The 21,515-nt window shown below is 41.0% G+C and overlaps 1 protein-coding gene across 1 annotated transcript in view; it reads left to right on the forward strand.

Moving 5' to 3' along the window:
* Positions 1 to 21,515, forward strand: part of LOC126199490 (lutropin-choriogonadotropic hormone receptor-like) — an 877,483-nt gene that overhangs the window by 391,787 nt on the left and 464,181 nt on the right. The window contains exon 4 of the mRNA XM_049936411.1: positions 15,413 to 15,484. Within this exon, the coding sequence (XP_049792368.1) occupies positions 15,413 to 15,484 (72 nt within the window). The remainder of the gene's footprint in view (positions 1 to 15,412; positions 15,485 to 21,515) is intronic.

Consider the following 21,515-nt stretch of genomic DNA (forward strand, 5'->3'; position numbering starts at 1 on the left):
TCAGCAAAATGTTATTGTGTGCGGCAGAGGTGGCTTCGCGATAGTTGTTTCTGTTCGAAACGCACCGTGGCAGCGTATTTACTTCGTTGATGGCGGGAAGCCACGGCGCTAGATGCCTATAGCCGTCTTGCAAACCCCAACTGCTTCTTGAACTTCCCTTCTATAAAAGTTGCAGTATTTTGCTAGCACTCACGTATTGTTGAAATCTACGGGGTAAGCCAGAACTCCACCGACAAACATACAGATGTTGTTCAGGGACACCTTCCGAGTACCCTGGTATAAGGTACAAATTGTCTCCGGCGGCTGGTTTAAGAGTATTAATATAATTATGATTTATTCAGTTTGTTACCTCAGTTGCCCTTCTTTCTGAAAAAATACCTTTACAACAGTGAAAAAGTCTTTAATACGTTATCGCCAAAACCTACACCACAAAAGACAGGGTTTCGATTCAAGTATGCGACTGCGTGCATCTGACGTGTGTGGCCCCGCTGTGGCGAGAGCTCAGCTTGCGTTGTTATGTGTACTGTGTTCAAACATTATGAGTTACCTCCAAGGAAACTATTTGTTGACGAATTCAGAAAATGTCGTTCTTGTGAAACACAACTACTCTTTATTCTCACGAAGTGATGAGTGATATCGACAGGGGTGTCAAATTGATTCCATATTTTTTAGATTTCCGGAAGGCTTTTGACACCGTACCAAACGACTTTGACACCGTACAAGAAGGCTTTTGACGCCATATCAGAAGGCTTTTGATACCATACCTCTATTCAAATTGACTGCCTATGGAGTATCGTCTCAGTTGTGCGACTGGACTCATTATTTCATATCAGAAAGGTCACGGTTAGTAGTAATTAATTGAACGTCATCGCGTAAAACAGAAGTAATATCTGGCATTCGTGATCAAAACGAATTGAAAACTGATTTAAACAAGATATCTGTATAGTGCAAAAAGCGGCAATTGACTCCAAATAATGAAAAGTGTGAATTCATCCACACGAGTACTAAAAGGAATCCTCTAAATTTCGTTTATACGATAAATCACACAAATTCAAAGGTTGCAAATTTAGCTAAAGACTTAGGATTTATAATTATGAATAACTTAAATTGGAATGATAAAGTAGATAATGCTGTGAGGAAATCAGATCAAAGACTGCGTTTCATTGGCAGAACACTTAGAAAATGCGATATGTCTACCTAAGACACTGCTCACATTACGCTTGCCCTCTTCTGGAGTATTGCTGTGCTGTGGGATCTGCATAGGATATCATTAACGGAGGACATCGAAAAATTTCAGAGAAGGGCAGGTCTTTTTGTATTATCGTGAAATAAGTGAGAGAGTGCCACTGATATTGTTATATCCTAGCCAGTAATGCCAACCGAGCCCGCTGCCAAAAGGTTGGCAGCATCAAAGTCCGGACGCCGTCCGCATAAGCAGCGCCAGCGATACAGGAAATCGCCGCAAGTCTGCGCGCGCCACCGCTGGCTTCTGGCTTCTTAAGCGCTGGAGTCGCGAGCGCTAACACTCCCCCCTTCCCTTTTATAAATCCCTCCAAATCCTTGAACGCCATGCTCTCCGCCTCGCCTATCGCATCCGTCTCCCCTCCCCCACGCGGATCCTGTATGATCTCATCCCCTTCCCCCACCTCCTGCTTTTCCTTGAAAGGATACGGATCCTGTACACCTCCCGTAAACTCGACCCCCCTCACCCGCTCGTCTCCCCAATCCTCTCCCACCCCCGCCCGCTGCCGCGCCTGTATGCCCACATCCCACCTGGTCTCCATCTCTCCACCCTCCTTACCCTCTCCCAAGGTGGCTTCCGCCAGCTCCCCCTCCCTGATGATGTCCTCCTCCCCTCCATCTACCCCTCCTATCAACTTTGACCATGCCCCCCCCCACTTCCTGTGTCCTTTCCTTTAGGCACCCTCCCTCCCTTCTCTTCCCTTCCCTTCCCTTCCCTTCTCTTTCCTTTTTCCCCGTCACCTCCCTCCTCCCCTCTTCCCCCGGGCTTCCCTTCCCCCTTCCTCCCTCCCCCCTTTTCTCCTCTGCCCGTGGCATCTCTGCTCTCCCCTCTCCCACTCCCCTTCCTCCTCCTCCTCTCTTGGCAGGTCCCCGGACTCGCACACGCATAGTGAACATTCGCGCGCCGGAGATCATCGCCATCAGTGTCTAGTGTGTGTGCTTCCTTTTGTGTTTCGTGCAGTTACAACTCAACTGTTCACATGTGCTGTCGCCTTTCTCTGTGTTTTGTGCGCTGTGTGAACAAGTTTTAGTGTTTTTATCGTCCAACGTGAACGGCTTCTTGTTTATTGTTTTTTGTATCTTCATTTTTTGCCCGCCGTTTTTTTGTATTGTTTGTATCGCCTCTATGTCATGTTATTGTTCCACTTAAGGCTGAAGAGCAGCGTACTATGCTGCTGCCAGCCCGCCTGTATAGGTGATTAAAATTACAATAAAGGAAAAAAAAAAAGAGCGCTAACACAGTTCTGTATTCGCCGCTCAGTTGTATACTCGCCACCGAATTGTGTACTTGCTAGTCAGTTGTGTGTTCATCGCAGCAGAGTTGTTGTTTGTCGTCAGCCAACGCTGACCAAGCCGCTCCGACTCGAACTAGACAGATTTCTGTAGACCATGTTCACCACTGTGTTCTGTATCGTCGTTAATAAAGATAAGTACCGACTTTCATTTAATCCGAGTGTTTGGGGTTTCATCTTTTTGTTCACTGTTCCAGCGGACCGGTCGGCCCGCTATTAAAAGTGTGGCGGTGCCTTCGTAGGCCGTTTCTACAGCGAAGTGTTGTCGCTACGAAGGCCGCCACAAAAGATATGATCCTGGAATTTCGTTGGCAGTCAAAAACAAATAGGCGTTTGTCGAATGAAATTGCAGTCACCAAATTTTTCTTCAGAGAGTGAAAATATATTGTTGGCCCTCATTTAAATAGGGATAAATAATCATCATAACGAAATAAGTAAAATCAGAGGTCTTACGGAAAGATTTAAGTGTTCTTTTTTCCCGCGCGCTATTCGAGAATGGGACGGCACAGAAATAGCTTCGGGTGGTTTGATGAACCCTCTGGTTGGCGCCCAGTTGTAAACTGTAGAGTAATCGTGTAGATGTTGATGTTGTGCCGTTCTATTGCATTGGACGAGCCCATGCACTAGGTGCATATCACCAACTCTCCATCAGTAAACCTATATGATACGTAATACTGCTGTGTATCACTCTTAACGGACAACATTGCTGAGAAACAAAATCCTAGGCAGAACAGACCATTAGTGAATCCAGATTTGAGGACTACCAGTTAAAGAGTCATTGCTGTTATGTTATCAACAGCAGGTACCGTGAGTGCATGGAAACAAGACACACGCCGCATACTGGCGATATTTGCACTGTTGTTTCTGTTTTCAGTGAAATACAGACACAGAAGTAATTTGGGCAAGAAATCAAACGAAAAGCAATATCTCTGTAAAGGGCCGGCAGAGACCATGGGTCCCTTATACCAAAATACTCAGACATTATCTCTGAACAACCTCTGAAAGCGTGTCGGTTTTTCACACTGTACGTTTTGGCCCAGTTCTCCCGATGTTGCGCTACCGCATATTTGACAATTTGCTTTAAACGCGTTTGGCGTTCATAATCTTTCACAATCTCATTCATTGTTCTTCTAGTTAGGCTTATGTACCGGCACAACCACACGTCGCTTCATAGATTCTCTCGTTGTGCAGCTGATCAAAAGCATCCGTTTTGCTTCGGGAAAATTTTATTTTCTTCTGACTGAATCTATCTTGTTTCTATCTCTTTTTCGAAGAATTTTGCTCATGTGATTAGTAACTCTGGAAAGTAAAGGTAACCCTACAGAGTGAAAAAACGTTCCTCGTTCTTATTACCATAACAGATCCATGCGCGAAAATGCAATTTTTCACGGCGTTATATTTCGGGTTCTGTTGATGTCAAGTGTTTAGGGTAGCCCCTGTCCTATCGACCACCTGCATACCTGTCGAAAGATCGAGAATCCTGTAGCTACCCCACAGCACAGGATCAAAATTTAAACACTGCACACTCCCTCCATCCTGGAAATTTGAGCAAATCGGTTGGTTCTTTTGCATTAGGTACGGTCTGTAGCCGACCTTAGGCGGCTTATAAAACCACCATCTGTTCATTGGCGGTTCCGGAACAAACCACGAAAAACCACTGTTTTTGTGCACGAAAGGTACCAGTTGCGGGGATGACCGCTTCTATAATTTCTGTTCATGGAAAATAGTTAAAATTTTTATCGTATGTTTTTAAGAGGATGTTCTCTGGGGACCTTGAAAATCTTCTCGATATCATTATCTGTTATTGAGATTTAGATTTACCGTACTTACGCACGTGAATCACGCATATAATGTCCGGTCTGAGGCGTAAACGTAGTTCTGACTGACGTAGTGAACACATGGCAAGGATTGTATGGCCATCGCAAGAGTTCTAATGTCAGCATTTTCCACAATGAAACTTTATGATTTGCTATCTCTGTATAAATATGCCCAAAGTGATATTGTAGTGACAAAAATCCGCTAGGAAAGGCCTTAACATGCATGAAAAAACTCAAAATGATTACTAAAAATTACGTAAAACTGAAAAGAGTGCAAATTCAGTATCTCTGATAACATTTTGACTCTTTTAAGATACAAATTATAAGCCAGGAGTTTTCGATGAATTGCAATCGTCGAGCAAGATATCCAGAAAAATTGTAAAAGCAAACGTTTTTATGTTAACCTTATAGTATGCCTACATATTTGTTGTTTATATGTGTCAAAGTATGTAAATGTGTCGAAGTATGTAAATCAACTGCCATGCTTTACTGATCTATAGAATTCGTTTTATATAATCGGCATGCCATTATATATAAAGGAAAGGAAGGGAACTAGTGGAAAAATGCTGCTGTCAGGGTACAAAAAAAGGTGAATACGCTCCTCTTTAATAGACGCTGGTAGAAAATCGGGGAACCAGCTGTTTCAATCCTCATTCTTACTTCAACGCCAAAACTTTTAGCGTGCAAATATATTCGCCCTTTTTTGTTCTCAAAGAGAGTAGCAGAGAGACAGTGACGGTGGAAGAGATATAGAACAGTGCCAGTGGGAGAGAAAGAGAGAGCAGACAGTGATGGTATGAGAGAAAAAGTGACAGCAAAAGAGAGACTGAGAGAGAGAGAGATGGATGAACACAGTAGCAGTGGGAGCCAGAAGAGAGCAGATATTGAAGTTCAGTGAGAGACAGTGGCACTAAAAGACAAAGAGAGATGGCTGGAGATTGTAGCAGTTGGAGGAACAGAGAGAGGAGACAGCGGAAATGAAAAATACAGATGACTGAACCGTATATAGGGTTGGAAGGTCTGGACCGTCCAAACCGGCGAACTTGAACACGTGGGTGTAGCGCAGGGCGCGATTTGGACAGAAATCTTAAATACGTGGGCACAGGGAGAAAATTTGGACCCCAGCCAGAAATTCTGAGCTGCCGGGATACGGTAGAAATAGTGGAAGTGGGAAAGAAAGACAAAAGGAGACAGTGTAAGAGAGAGAAAGTGGCAGTGAGATATATTGCATATCAGCGGTAGAAATGGAGACTTGGGATTTGTCTGAAAGAACAGACACCATGCTGTCATATAACCGATACGCCTAGCTGGACAATGAATCACCCTTCGTCAGTGCGGATGTACAAAAACGTTCGACCTCCTGTGGGAATCTCAGAGTAGCGAACGGGAGTGAAATGGACAGCGACAGCGGATAGGTGGTGCTCGGTGGGAATGTGCATCGGTCGTAAGTGCGCTCTGAGATAGTCCGCTCAGTTGCGATAACGCTGTGTCTAGGATGGTACAGTTATTACCGCACTTGGCTAGTAATCAGGCGATCTTGCGTTTGAATCCCGCTCCAGCACACCTTTTCGCTCGTCGCTGCTGATTCCGGGTTATGTCCGCTGCAGCTGGCAGCAATGATCCCCTTCAGTTTATACATGTGTAGACAGTGGCAATAAGAGGAAGATGCTGAGTATGAAGGCTTAACTACAAAGAGTGGCTGGGTAAAAGAATTTAGAATATTGTTTGATAAAAGAGGGCGGACAAGTTCGCATGCCAAAATTAATGTTGAGTTGGCGGAATGATGCTACACGCTGCTGGTTCTCCAGTTTTCTGTCAGTCTTTTAAAGAGGAAAATGTTCTCCTTTTTTGTGCTCCGACAGGAACATTTTTCTCCTGGTTAATACTGTTTCGTTTGACAGTCCAGTCTCCCGAGATTCCTAATAGTTCACCGGTGTTGTTGGCTGTTCTTTTCTTCCAGCACATTTGAACTGCATTGTAAAGCTCTCTCCGAACGCGCTGTAGGTTGCGCACATTTATTTCGGAATTAAATTATCGTAAAACGAACGGCAGGTACACGTGGAGGGATTAGGCTGACAGATAATGCGGTACGCTGCTGGATGCTGAATTGCGTGCACAGAATCTGCCATTATAGTTTATAGTGCCGCTGTGACTATAAATAATATCAGATATTGCGTTATGCGCGCACCGCATTAAAACCAAAACACTGGCTGGGGGACGCCTTCGTATATTTATTGAGATTGGGAAACAGCGGTGGACCCAGCAGCGATCAACTAATGTGACAGAAATAGCTTCAACAGTGTTACAACCACCCATCAATCCATCTATTCAGAAAGGGTAAACTCCAGAAGCAATACTTTGCAGGACGACATCGAAATTGTAATGAAATATAGTGCATTACTGGGCATACTGCACCATCAACTAATTTCAGCAGCCTATCTGAGCTACCAGGGTAAGGAAAAGTAAAGGGCGAAATTCTAACAACTTTTGGAAAAACTGTAGATAATCCTAATATAAATTAAGTAAGAAACCTGGATTCTGACTAACGACGCATCAGCCTCCGCATATTTACTCGCAAGCGACCCCTTACACTGCGTAGCGGAGGATAGTTGGTGTGTCGCTATCACTTCGCCCCTTTCCTGTTCCACCTGCGAACGTTGCGCTGGAGTAACGCTTACTGGTAAGCTCCCGATTGGTTCGAACTTCTCCGATTTTACCTTCACGGTCGTTTCGTGAGATACGCTTAGGAAACAATACTACTGGCCATTAAAATTGCTGCACCAAAAAGAAATGCAGATGATAAACTGGTGTTCATTGGACAAATATATTATACTAGAACTGACATGTGATTACATTTTCACGCAATTTGGGTGCATAGATCCTGAGAAATCAGTACCCAGAACAACCGCCTCTGGCCGTAATAACGGCCTTGATACGCCTGGGCATTGAGTCAAACAGAGCTTGGATGGAGTTTACGGTTACAGCTGCCCATGCAGCTTCAACACAATACCACAATTCATCAAGAGTAGTGACTGGCGTATTGTGACGAGCCAGTTGCTCGGCCACCATTGACCAGACGTTTTCAGTTGGTGAGAGATCCGGAGAATGTGCTGGCCAGGGCAGCAGTCGAACATTTTCTGTATCCAGAAAGGCCCGAACAGGACCTGCAACATGCGGTCGTGCATTATCCTGATGAAATGTAGGGTTTCGCAGGGATCGAATGAAGGGTAGAGCCACGGGTCGCAACACATCTGAAATGTAACATCCACTCTTCAAAGTGCAGTCAATGCGAACAAGAGGTGACCGAGACGTGTAACCAGTGGCACCCAATACCGTCACGCCGGGTGATACGCCACTATGGCGATGACGAATACACGCTTCCAATGTGCGTTCACCGCGATGTCGCCAAACACGGATGCGACCATCATGATGCTGTAAACAGGGCCTGGATTCATCCGAAAAAATGACGTTTTGCCATTCGTGCACCCAGGTTCGTCGTTGAGTACACCATCGCAGGTGCTCCTGTCTGTGATGCAGAGTCAAGGGTAACCGCAGCCATGGTCTCCGAGCTGATAGTCCATGCTGCTGCAAACGTCGTCGAACTGTTCGTGCAGATGGTTGTTGTCTTACAATCGTCCCCATCTGTTGACTCAGGGATCTAGACGTGGATGCACGATCCGATCCAGCCACGCGGATAAGATGCCTGTCGTCTCGACTGCTAGTGATACGAGGCCGTTGAGATCCAGCACGGTGTTCCGTATTACCCTCCTGAACCCACCGATTCGATATTCTGCTAACAGTCATTGGATCTCGACCAACGCGAGCAGCAATGTCGCGATACGATAAACCGCAAGCGGGATAGGCTACAAGCCGACCTTTAACAAAGTCGGAAACGTGATGGTACGCATTTCTCCTCCTCACACGAGTCATCACAACAACGTCTCACCAGACAACGCCGGTCAACTGCTGTTTCCTGTGTATGAGAAATCGGTTGGAAACTTTCCTCATGTCAGCACGTTGTAGGTGTCGCCACCGGCGCCAACCTTATCTGAATGCTCTGAGAAGCTAATCATTTGCATATCGCAGCATCTTCTTCCTCTCGGCTAAATTTTGCGACTGTAGCACGTCATCTTCGTGGTGTATATAAAGGTTGAGTCTTTTCTAAACGTACGCTCACTAAATTTCTTCCGTAACCACACCGTGGTGCATAGCGCCTCTCTTGCAGCTTCTGCCACTGGGCTTCGACGAGCGTCTCCGTCACGCTTTCCAAGTGAACCTGTGAAGAGATTCCTTGTTCTTCTTTGGGTATTATCTGTTTTCTCCATTAATCCTATTTTACACTGGTCGCAGACTCATGAGCAGTATTAAGGTATGGTCGAACGACAGTTTCGTAGGTAGCGCATCCAGAAAGTAAGTTTGCTGCACAAAACATAGCCCCCATCGAAATCCATCGTCAGCTCTCTCAGGCGGGAAGAACATCATGAGTAAACAGATAATGCGTCGCTGGTGTAGACTTTTTTCCGAAGGTCGTCAAAGCGTCCGTGAGGGAGAGCGCATTGGGCTACCGTCCCTCATCAATGTTCACCTGATTGAGCTGGTGCGAAGCGCATCCTCCAGAACCGTCATTTCACGATTACTGAGCTGAGCAGCCATTATCCGCAGATATCGAGTTATTAATTGCATGAAATTGTCACTAAGCACCTGCTGTTCCAGAAATTGTGAACCAAGTGGGTGCCGAAAAGCCTGACACCTGAGCACGAAACGAAACGCTTTGGAGCAGTACTGGCATTTCCGCAGCGGTATCATGTAGACGACGAAGAGTTCCTCGGCAGGATAGCCACAGGTGATGAGACGTGGATTTCTCACTTGACGTCACAGCTGATCCAAACAGACTGTGTCGGTGCAGAAAGTGATATGCATATTGTTCTGATGCAGGAAGGGCATTTTGATCATTGACTTCCTGCCCAGAGGTGAAACAGTGAACGCTGAACTGTGACGGAAACGGTGACGTGTCATTCAGAACAATAGGCGTGTAATGCTTACTGCAGGTGTTGTGCTGCTCCATGACAAAGCTCGTCCCCATGCAGCCCGGCGCACAGCAACTGTTTTGCAGAAATTCGGCTGTGTGGTATTTGATCATCCATATCTAGCTCCCAGCGATTTCTATCTTTTCTTGCCTCTAAGTAAATTCCTGTCTGCCGGCCAGCGTTTGTATGGCGACGAAGAGCTGGAGACGACTGTCACACGCTGGCTCCATTCACAGGTAGCAGCAAAAGTTGATCTCACGAAACAAGTGTCTCAATTCTTTTGGTGGCTATGCCGAAAAATAACTCAAACGTTGCTGTACCTGTTGTCAATAACATTTTTCATGTAACTGTCTCGTTTTTGTTTTAAAAAAGTAGGGAAACTTACTTTCTCGATGCCCCTCGTAAATTACACTCTATCCTCCCCACTTCGCCCAGCATATGAAATACCTGATCGTAGTTCCGTGTGCCGAATTTTTTGGGAAAACAGCGACTCCAAAGAAAACTGACCGAAATGATATTGCAACTCAATAAACTGTCTTAATAAAAACTGAGTTCAAATAAATGTAATTATAAAGTCAATTTAGATTGATTCGTCAAATTTATCATTAATTAAAATTTGTGCATTCGTGAAAGTCCAGTCCTGATTAAATAATTCAGTCACCTGTCCGAAAGGAGACGGTCTATTTCTGACACCAATAAGTTGTAATTAGAATTAAATTCACTTCAAAGTCAGTTACGCTTGTACTGATGACGTCATTCATTACGTGTACACGAGTAACTATTCGTATTCGGAGATCAAAAAAATGTTTATTAAGTAAAATTGCATACTCACAACTTTCAAATTGTTTTGAGTAATGACAACCTAAACGAAAAGTGAATGAATTACTTCAGTATGTGTTGCGGTGATGATGACGTATCCTCAATAAGAATTTTGATCGTCAGTTTCTTCCAAATACTTAAAATTCGGTCTCAGTATAACTTCATTCAAACGTTAGTCAAAAAAATGGTTCAAATGGCTCTGAGCACTATGGGACTTAACATCTGAGGTCGTAAGTCCCCTAGAACTTAGAACTGCTTAAACCTAACTAACCTAAGGACATCGCACACATCCATTCCCGAAGCAGGATTCAAGCTTGCGACCGTAGCGGTCGAGCGGTTCCAGACTGAAGCGCCTAGAAACGCTCTGCCACAGCGGCCGGCTAAACGTTAATCACCGCCAAGCAACTGCAGAACGCTATAGCAACGCAGGAACGAGACAGCCAAGACAACTATACAGAAAAGTGCCCAAAATCAAATAAGAAGAAAAATTTAGTGTGATTTTCGCTATTCAACGTTTTCAAAAATTCTTATAAATATTAACTGCAGATGTCAGTAGCTCTCATTGCCCAAATTTTGATTAATGACTTTATTTCATTAGGAATAGTATCTAATTTCAAAGCTAGAAAAAATTTAGTTTTACTTTCTGGAAAACGTATTGTTGTTAATGATAATCAAATTTTGCGTTTATAATATGAGACTCGGAATATAGGACAATGTGACATGACGGGACACTGGTGATTACCAGACTATAATCATACTATCCAAATCGCTAGAAACAGTGACAAACCTTTTTCAAAGCTGAAACTCTGAAGTGGTTCGATCTTACAGGATTCGATGTTACAGGATCGAGGTAGCACCTCGGTGCTAACCTTGTTCCAAGCACCCAAATTATAATACCTCTTCTCTAGATGCAAATATTCCTTATTCCTGCGGTGGTCAAACAATTAAAAGCTAAAGTTCCGTCTACTGGCCTCGTCGGCAAATTTAATACCGACCGGTCGCCGTGTCATCCTCTGCCAATGATGTCACGCGAATGCTTTATAGTGGGACATGGAGTCAAGGCACCAGTTTCCTGGCCGTCGTCTGGTTCCGAGACCTCCGAGGCGCTACTTCTCAGTCAAGCCGCACTCACTTGGCATCACGAGGCTGAGTGCACACCATTTCCGTCCTACCACCATGGGAAAATCCCTGACAGTGCCGGGAATTAAACTAGTGACCTTCTCTGGGCACTGAGCTATTCCATCAGAGCTACTCACACTTGCATTCTACTCACTCGCAGCTGCAGAACTTTTTCCTTATTGCCTGCTGCTGTCAAAGACCGTCTATATTCGAACCACTCACATAGTTTCAGTGACTCGACAGAACACAAAGTCGCTGACATTGCAAATGTATGTACTGTGCAAATTTTACAAAATTGTTTTTAAACGTTTCAGGTAACATTTCATTAATACACAGAGACATTTCTTATATTTAGTTTGTAATGTTCGTGTAATAGTGAAATTGACCATTTACAGGGTTTTTCAAAATTACTTTTAGCGACTATACTGTCAGGCTCCTTACACCAAACCCAGAAAATAAGTTCTTCGTCTGAAAATCCTACGTTTTCAAGTTAATAATGAAACTTCACAGTTTACATGATTGGATCACGTAAAATCATAATAAATGCTCGAGATGTCCTCCTCCTGTCTTAAAAACAAGCTTGTACTCATCAAATCATGGACTGTCGCGCCCTTTCAAATACTCCCTGGCGCTTTCGAATAGTTTAGCAGGCTTCCATAGCACGTCCATGAAGAGTTTCTGCATCCGGTTGGTCTTCTGCACAGACTGAAGAGACAAATAACGGATTGGCGGGTTGTGCAACAAATAATCATCAAAAGTTCTCCAGTGTTGGATGATTGGCGGGCCTGAGGCCGTGTACACGTTGAAGATAACACGGATACATGAGCTGTTCGTGAAGTATCCTCCATGCTGAAGTTGAGGATTTACCACATGCCAAGGGCCACTTGTCTTGTGCTGATATCTTCGATAGTCCGTAAATCGAGTTCTTCCCTGGCCAGGCGTACGAGCAGCACGTGGTCTTACTTAGTCAGTAATCTGCCGTACTTCGGACCGTGTCTCGGCAACGTGACGATACACATCACCAAAGGTTGGATGACTCGCCTGTCTTCGGTCTGGAAACGCCATCTGATGAAGCCGTGCAGCCTCGTTTCCATTACTATTCGCGCGGCCGTACATAAAAATCGTGTCTGCCAGCTCACGAAATGTGTATCCTGCAGTGTTTGTACGGTGTACTTTCAGTTAACTTACCATCTATAGTACATGTACATAATTGAAACATTGAAGAGAGATGAATAACGAATGTAAACAAGTCTCCCTGGCAGCAAGACGCCATCTACGATTCATTGAGTCGAGCGTGTACATAGATAAGTGACGCTGGTTGAATGTACGTGGAAAGCCGTTGAATGTCAACTTTCATTAGTAACTCGAAAACGGAGGCTTTTCGGACATATGTTCATATGATAGTTGTTCAGTTTTTTAAGTAAGGAACCTGCTCCCAATGTTCGTAAAAGTGTTTTTAAAACATCCTGTATAGTAACGAAATAAAAATATCACATTCTTTTCTGTAATAATTCTCTACTCCTGTATTTACATAAAATCAATAGCTTACAACTAAGATTTATGTTAGTAGCAACCATAATGGTCCTCTTCAGCATGCTCATTTCCTATCACAGTTAAAACTTGTCCGAAGGTTTAGTGTTTTCTGACGCCTAATTTTACGGCTAGTTACGTCACGAGTACAAACAGTACTCGAAAATATAATTTCCCATATGTTGAAATTAAGACATTCACCAACAACTTCCCTTCTTTCTCTGTTTTATTCTCCGCAAATAACTACTTCATTGTTCACTAAATAAAGACATTCTTAATTCTTAATATGATGAAAAAATTAATAAGACGTCTAAAAAATGATACTGATAGGAAGTACAAAATGGCTATGCAGTAAGGGCTAGAGAATAAATGTAAGGGTTTAAAAGCACATATCACTATGGACGAGTTAGATAAGGCCTACATGAAAGTTAAACAGGGCTTTGGAGAAAAAAGAGGGAGTTGAATAAATATCAAGAGCTCAGTTGGAAAACCAGTCCTAAGGAAAAAAAGGAAAGCTAAAAGTTTGGAGGAGTGTGTAGACGATCTGTAGAGGGGAGATGAAGGCAATATTATAGAAATGAGGAAGGACGTAAATGAAAATGAGATATGATACTGCGAGAAGAATTTCACACATCACTAAAATATCTAAGTCGAAACAAGGCCCCGGGAGTAGACGACATTCCGTCGGAACAACTACTAGCCTTGGGAGAGACAGTCATGACAAAACTCTTACACTTGGTGTGCATGTATGAGATAGGCGAAATACCCTCAGACTTCAAGAAGAATGTAATAATTCTAATTAGGAAGCAGGTGCTGACAGGTGTGAAGATTACCGAACTAACGGTTTAGTAAGTAATGGTTGCAAAATACTAACACGAATTCTTTATAAGATAACTGAAAAACTAGTGGAAGCTGACCTCGTATTCCGTAGACACGTAGGAACACGCGAGGAAATACTGACCCTACCACTTCTGTGAGAAAATAGGTCTTTGTAGACGTACAGAAAGCTTTTGACAATGTTAGATGGAATACTCTCTTTGACATTCTGAAGGAGCAGGGGTAAAATACACAGCGTGTAAGGCTGTTCACAGCTTGTACACAAACCAGGCGGCAGTTATAAAAGTCAAGGGGCCGTGATGGGGAAGCAGTGATTGAGAAGGGAGGGAGACAGTGTTGTAGCCCCGACGTTATTATATCCGTACTTCGAGCAAGCAGTAAAGGAAACCAAAGAAAAATTTAGAGTACGAATTAAAGTTCAGGGAGAAGAAATTAAAACTTTCAGATTTGCTGATCACATTGTAATTATGTCAGAAGCAGCTTTTAGTTTTGGAGGAGCATTTTTGAACGGAATTGAGAGTGTCTTGAAAGGAGGGTATAAAATGGACATCAACAAAACCAAAACAAGGATAATGGAATGAAGCTCAGTTAAATCAGGTGACGCTGAGGGAATCAGATTAGAAAACGAGACACATAGTCGTAGATGAGTTTTGTTATTTGGGCAGCAAAATAACTGATAACGGGCGAAGTAGAGAATATATAAAATGACTGGCAACAGCAATAAAAGCATTTCTGATGAAGAGAGTTTTGTTAACACTGAATATAGATTTAAGTGTTAGAAAGTCTTTTGTGAAAGTATTAGTATGGAGTGTATCCCTGTACGGAAGTGAAATGTGGACTGTAAATAGTCTAGGCAAGAAGAAAATAGAAGTTTTCGAAATATGATGCTATAGAGGAATGCTGAAGATAGGCGAGTAGATCACGTAACTAATGAGGAGGTACGGAAAAGCATTTCGGGGAAAAGATATTTGTGGCACAACCTGATTGGCAGAAGGTATCGGTTGATACGACACATTCTGAGACATCTAGAGATCACCAATTTAATACTGGACGGAAGTGTCGGGTAAAAATCGTATAGTAAGCAGACCCAGAAGGATGTAAGGTGCAGTTGTTATTTGATGAAGAGGCTTAGCACAGGATAGAGTAGCATGGAGAGCTTCATCAAACCAGTCTTCTGATTGTAGGAAGAGCAATCACAACAACAACAACAACAACAACAACAACAACAACTTGCCGAAAAGGTCATTTCGGCTCATACTAACTTGCACAAATTCTTTTTTCAGCTAAGATAACTTTCGTTATTTTAATGCTTTATTGGAGGGCAAAATCATAATTTTAATAGAATGAGAACTAACTTCTAGTGTATCACTTAAATTACATGAATTAGATTTTAATTCATTCGTTCATCGTGTGGTATGGGTACTATCGTGAAGGACAATCTTCAGGAATGTGGAACAAGTCACGAAGTATTTTGACAAATTAAGAAAAAGGTGTACATTAATGTACTCCCACCTAATTACCGTACAAATGTGTTTCGAGAAATTGAACAAATTCAGTGGCTTTCAAAGACAAAATAACGCTCTGATAAAGGCTTTGTTGAAAAACTATCTGACGATACCACCATCTGAACGTGATGAATTGTCTCTTGGTATAAACATCTCAGACTGCTCTAGCGTGTTATATGTGTTGAGTCGGTGTTTGCTTAGTGACAACGTGTGTGTGTTTACAGGAACCTGGGTAGCAACCTGCTGACGTCGGTGCCTGTGGGGGCGTTTCCTGAGCTGCCGCACCTGCTTATCCTGTGAGTACTGACTCTCATGTCTGACTTCTCCTGTCTACCCACACAGCTCTGAAGAGCGCACTGGGGTCCGCAACGCATTCAGTATTGCCGGACACGTTATTGTGTAAGTGACAGGTCTTCCATCACCGACTGGTGTTCATAGAGCCAAACTGGAACCCGTTCAGTAAACCTGGACAGCGCAATCAGTAGATTAAAAGCAAATACGTTTGTAAAAATCTGATATTGCCATTAAAGGAGAAACCAGGTGATTATCATAATATATAATATTGGAAACATCAATGTTCCAGACTCCTTTTTCTTTATAACGTTTCGAGATTATTTTTCGCGTGCTTGTACTGTCATTCTGCAGGCCATACTCAGGCGAGGATGGAAGAATCGGTTATAACTTCGTGTCGATCACAGGAGCTTTAGTGACATATTACAAACTCAGTATAGCCGCAAATGATTTAAAAAACTGAATATAAATCCTTCACATTTAGCCCTTCAGATACTTGCAAAATTCCATAATACATTGTGTTGCAAGATAATGATTAACATCTTCTTTAGTGACCACAGTTTGTAGTACATTTAGAGAAGTTCTATAAGAATAATATGTATGAAGAACTGAAGAGAAATGGGATAGGTACATGTTGCTCTCTTGGTTAATGAATGTTAGAAAGTGAAGGAAAATAGCTTCGCCACTACTTTAAACAGCGAAATAGTACCTCTACCTAATAAAATATTGACGAATGTATTTAAAACAGTGAGATTTAACTGATATCTGTCTATTTATTGATCTTCGGCGTTATTAGCTGCATCGAAATATGAAAGAAACAACAAAATGTAACTTTACACGGAAAATTTAATATTTAATGAACAGAAAACGCTGTTTATGTTCCACGTAGCCATTATAGTTTATCTAATTATGGAGGCAGGAGAGCAAATCAGATATAACTAACGATGAATTACGATAATGGATGCAAATAACATTGAATATTGTCATTTTTATCTTTTCTGTCGTTCCTTTTCACTTCTTTATTATTGCTATTATTATTATTTTTGGTATTATCTTGGGCAACAGAAGGATTCCCAGGATAATGGAACAGCTATAATTAACTCACTTTATAAGAAATGAGACAAAAATGATTCGGACAACTATAGAGGAATCTCCCTCTTGAACTGTACCTACAAGATTTTTCCCAAGATTTTGCGCAATTGAATCAAAGAACAACTGGATAAGGAACTGAGAAAATATCAAAGACGTTTCAGACCTTGGAGAAGCTGTGCCAAACAAATAATTACTCTGAAATTAATCATGGGTTATTACCGCAAACGAAACAACACTCTCTCAATTACAGTTATAAATTTTTAGAAAGCATGTGATTCTGTCCATAGACCCTCACTCCTAAAAATTTTGAGACATTTCAGACTCCACCGAAAATTAATTAAACTGATAGAGCTTAACTTAACAAATACAAAGACGAAAATTAAGTTCAGAGGAGAACTTTCTGAATCATTCTTGGTAAAACCTGGTTTAAGGCACGGAGATGGTCTGTCACCGCTTCTTTTCAGTTGTGTCCTTGAATACATAATGAGGGAATGGTAGAAATACAACTCAAACAACATTAAGATTAGAACACAAAAAGACGACATAAAGTTGAATTGTTTATGATTTGCTGATGACCTCGCTCTTATCGCCAACAGCATTCAGGAAACAAAACAACAAATACAATCATTACAGAAAATAGTCCAGAGTATTCGCCTTAAAATATCTTTTGAGAAAACTGAAATAATGCTAACGGAAGAGCAGCTGGCAAACAAAATTTGAATTGGGGAGCACGACATAAAACTTGTTGAAAAGCTTAAATTCAACAACCTTAATGAGAAACCATCATAGTAAACTAGAATAAACAAATTGATTAAAACACATCCTGTTACCAAGAACACATATTACGAAAAATGCCTCTGAATAGCCACAGAACACACACTACAAAACAGTCACACAGCCGTAAATAACATATGCTAGCGAAACGATATTTAAAACAACCAACGCTGTAACAATAGACAGATTACTCAAAACAGAAAGAAGGATAGTCAGAACATGTATAAATAAAAAATACCAAAAAGAAGTAGTTCGGAGAATAGCTTGAGATGAAACAGTTTATAAAGAAATAGAACCAGAGACAAGTACAGTGAAACTGAAACAGAACTCTTTCCTAGGACATTTGATGAGGACAACAGAAAATAGAATTCACAGGAGAATAATTGAGAATTTATAGAATACTAAGATCGGCATTAGATGGATCGCAGAGATCAAGGAGATTACGATTGAGGATTTGAAAGGCAAGACAGACGGGCTCCCGATACTTCAGGACAAACATATCACACTACCAATAAAAATTTACGAATAGAGAATGGGAAGACTGATTGCGGATGAGGAGGGAAGGACGCGATCTGAAAGAATGAAAGAAAATTGGGACATCAAAATAGAAAAACCTAGTTCATAATACTGACTAAAGTGGTCCATTGTAGACCATAAAATAAATAAATAATCTCGGTTATGTCCGTCTGTACGATTAAATAAGAGCTTGTTTGTTTTCACACCATTCGTGTATCCTATCCTTTTTATTTGCGAAGCATACTTAATGCCTTGTAATACATGTTTGTCGTATGCCTGTAATAAAGGTGTTTTTATTACCATTATTATACTACGTTTAAGGAAAGGCAAACCAACGTTTCTAGCATTTGCAGACTTAGAGAAAGCTTTTGACAATGATGACTGGAATACTTTCTTTCAAATTCTGAAGGCGGCAGGGGTAAAATACAGGGAGCGAAAGGCTATTTACAATTTGTACAGGAATCAGATGACAGTTATAAGAGTCGAGAGGCATGAAAGGGAAGCAGTGGTTGGGAAGGGAGTGAGACAGGGCTGTAGCCCATCCCCGATGTTATACAAGCTGTATATTGAGCAAGCAGTAAAGGAAACAAAAGAAAAATTCAGACTAGGAATGGGAAGACTAGGAATGGGATGAGGAGGGAAGGACACGATCTGAAAGAATGAAAGAATATTGGGTCATCAAAATAGAAAAACCTAGTTCATAATACTGACTAAAGTGGTCCATTGTAGACCATAAAATAAATAAATAATCTCGGTTATGTCCGTCTGTACGATTAAATAAGAGCTTGTTTGTTTTCACACCATTCGCGTATCCTATCCTATCCTTTTTATCCATGGAGAAGAAATAAAAAATTTGAGGTTCGCCCCTGACACTGTGATTCTGTCAGAGACAGCAAAGGACCTGGAAGAGCAGCTGAACGGATTGGACAGTGTCTTGAAAGGAGGATATAAGATGAACATCAACAAAAGCAAAACGAGGATAATGGAATGTAGTCGAATTAAATCGGGTGATGCTGAGGGTATTAGATTAGGAACTGAGATGCTTAAAGTAGTAAATGAGTTTTGCTATTTGGGGAGCAAAAATAACTGATGATGGTCGAAGTAGAGAGGATATAAAATGTAGACTGGCAATGGCAAGAAAGCGTTTCTGGAGAAGAGAAATTTGTTAACATCGAGTATAGAATTAAGTGTAAGGAAGTCGTTTCTGAGATTGTTATAAATATTTGGCATCCTGTTCTCACATATGTGCTCCGTGTTTTTTGTACACCAGTACTTCCGATTTTTGGCATTTGGTAGTACATTTTGCCTACGTATTTCACTTTTTTTGCTTAAAAAACTTTGGTTGGTTATGTGTGTATACTATTTACAGTGTTGTCAATTAACGCAGTGTATTTTTCGGTCGAAGTTTGTTTGCGTTATAATGTCTGTATGCGTTCTGATATGCGTTTGTTGTGTACGTGCATGCGTTATTATGTGTGGCGGGTGACAACCAGAACAAAGGGAGAAATTTGAGTGGAGGAAAACACTATTGTTATAAAGTGTATCTACATATCACCTTTAGGTTTCATGCCTCACTAATTAGCTTACCAACTCTCATCATTCCGTAAAAAATCAACAGACGATGCAGTATATTACTTCATCGACTGCGAGCTAACGATTCACACGCTCCACACTATATGGATTTGATTAAACAACTAAACTGAACAGGTGAAGACGCGTGACTTTCTTTAGAGTAGTATGGGCTACCCGAGTAGATGGGTTTCGATAGACAGGAGATCCACCGATTGGACGATTTGAAATACGTCGAAATCAAATGAGCTCTTCATCGTTTAGATAAGTTGAGAGAAAAGTGAATAATGCAAGTGAAATATCTAGACTGTCAAGAAGTTAAAGTAAATTAAATGAAATAATTAAGTGCGTATATTTGTGTTGAGGTGTCATTTATTAATGAGATACTTGAAATACTTAATATTTATGGTCTGTACCTGAGAAAATGTCACAGTTTAAATTATTCCACACAGTTTTACTCAGACAACTGCTATTTAATTTTGAACCAACCGGTTGGTTCCAAGCTTGTGGAGAAGAAGAGGTTCTCGAACAAGAAATACTATGTACTGTTTCAATAAGAACTTCTTTCTTTTACTAAATAATCTGGCTGGTAATTTCAAATCACAGTTACTGTGATCTATTGGACTATAATCTTTTACTTGCAAAACTGTGACAGTTATTTACGCAATACCATGCAACAAAACCAAATCTCAAAATATTTTAATAACTTTTCAGTAGATTGGTTTAACGCCCACTGCTTCGCTCGCATAGACTGTGTGGTCTGCACAGATTTTTTCTTTAATTTCATAAATTTAGCTTCAAAATGTTTTCATAATCAGTCAGTTCCATAAAAACTTTCATCCCCTATTTCACCCCCTTACAAGCTGTATTTCCTAAAACACTGAAACATTATTTTATTTCTAATCAACAAACAAGTACGAATTTTTAAGTTGCTCATGTGCAAATCTACAAACTGTGCAAAAAGCGATACTGGCACCTAGAACTCCGAAAATTGATTCGATTTCTCGATTGTAAACAAACAAATGTGTTTCAGCATTTTTGGAAATTGAACCCCTAAGGGGCTGTGTGAAATAGGTTATCAAAGCTTTTTTTAGAAAAACTGTCATTATTAAAGAACTGCTACAGATAAAGCTAAATCCATGGGAACTTGTTTTTGACCTCACAGAAATAAAAAAATCACGTTTCAGTGTCTTTAGAAAATCAGTCACTAACGGTATGAAATAGGGGATGAAGAGTGCTATGAAAATATTTCATTACAACAGTATTTATAGATCTAAATCTGTGATAATTCGTATTTGGTTTCTTGGTTAGAAATAAAATAATATTTCAGTGTTTTAGGAAATTCAGCTTGTAAGATGGTGAAATAGGGGATGAAACTTTTTATGGAACTGACTTACTATGAAAACATTTTGAAGCTGAATTTATGAAAATGAGTATTTGACTTCTCAGTTAGAAATAAAGAAAACATGTGTTTCAGTGTTTTTGGAATTTCAACCCCTAAGATGATGAAATAAATGCTTTCATAATGAAATAATTCCGTAATAACTTTCAGTCGCTGTTCCACCCTCTTCGAAGCTGAATTTAGAAAAGCGTTGAAACACATATTTTTTTTATTTCTTATCGAAAAGAAAAATACAAAAGTCATTGATTTTATTAAACATTTCATCCCTCATCTCATCTGATTAGGAGTTGAATTTCCAAATACACTGAAGCACGTAAGTTTTAATTTTTGACGAAGAAGTGAAATACTAATTTTCGTAGTTCTGTGTTCAAAATTGCCTTAACAGCGATATGTTTGAAAAAATCTTTCATCCCCTATTTCACCCCTTGAATTTCGAAAAATCACTTCTTAAACTATGCCAGCTGTATAACATCAACACGTTCTCACACTTTCCGGTTTTATACTTCGTCATTTAGACTCTCATCCCATATTTCACCCCTATAGGCGTTTAATTGCCAAAAATACTGAAATACGTATTTTTGTATTTCCATCCGAGATGCCAAATTTTCATAAAGTCTTTCAACCCCGGTTTCACCCCTTTAGGGATGCAGTTTTGAAAAATCCTTTTTAAATGACGTCTACAT

Source organism: Schistocerca nitens, chromosome 8 (genome assembly GCF_023898315.1).
Source record: "Schistocerca nitens isolate TAMUIC-IGC-003100 chromosome 8, iqSchNite1.1, whole genome shotgun sequence".
Lineage (NCBI taxonomy): Eukaryota > Metazoa > Arthropoda > Insecta > Orthoptera > Acrididae > Schistocerca > Schistocerca nitens.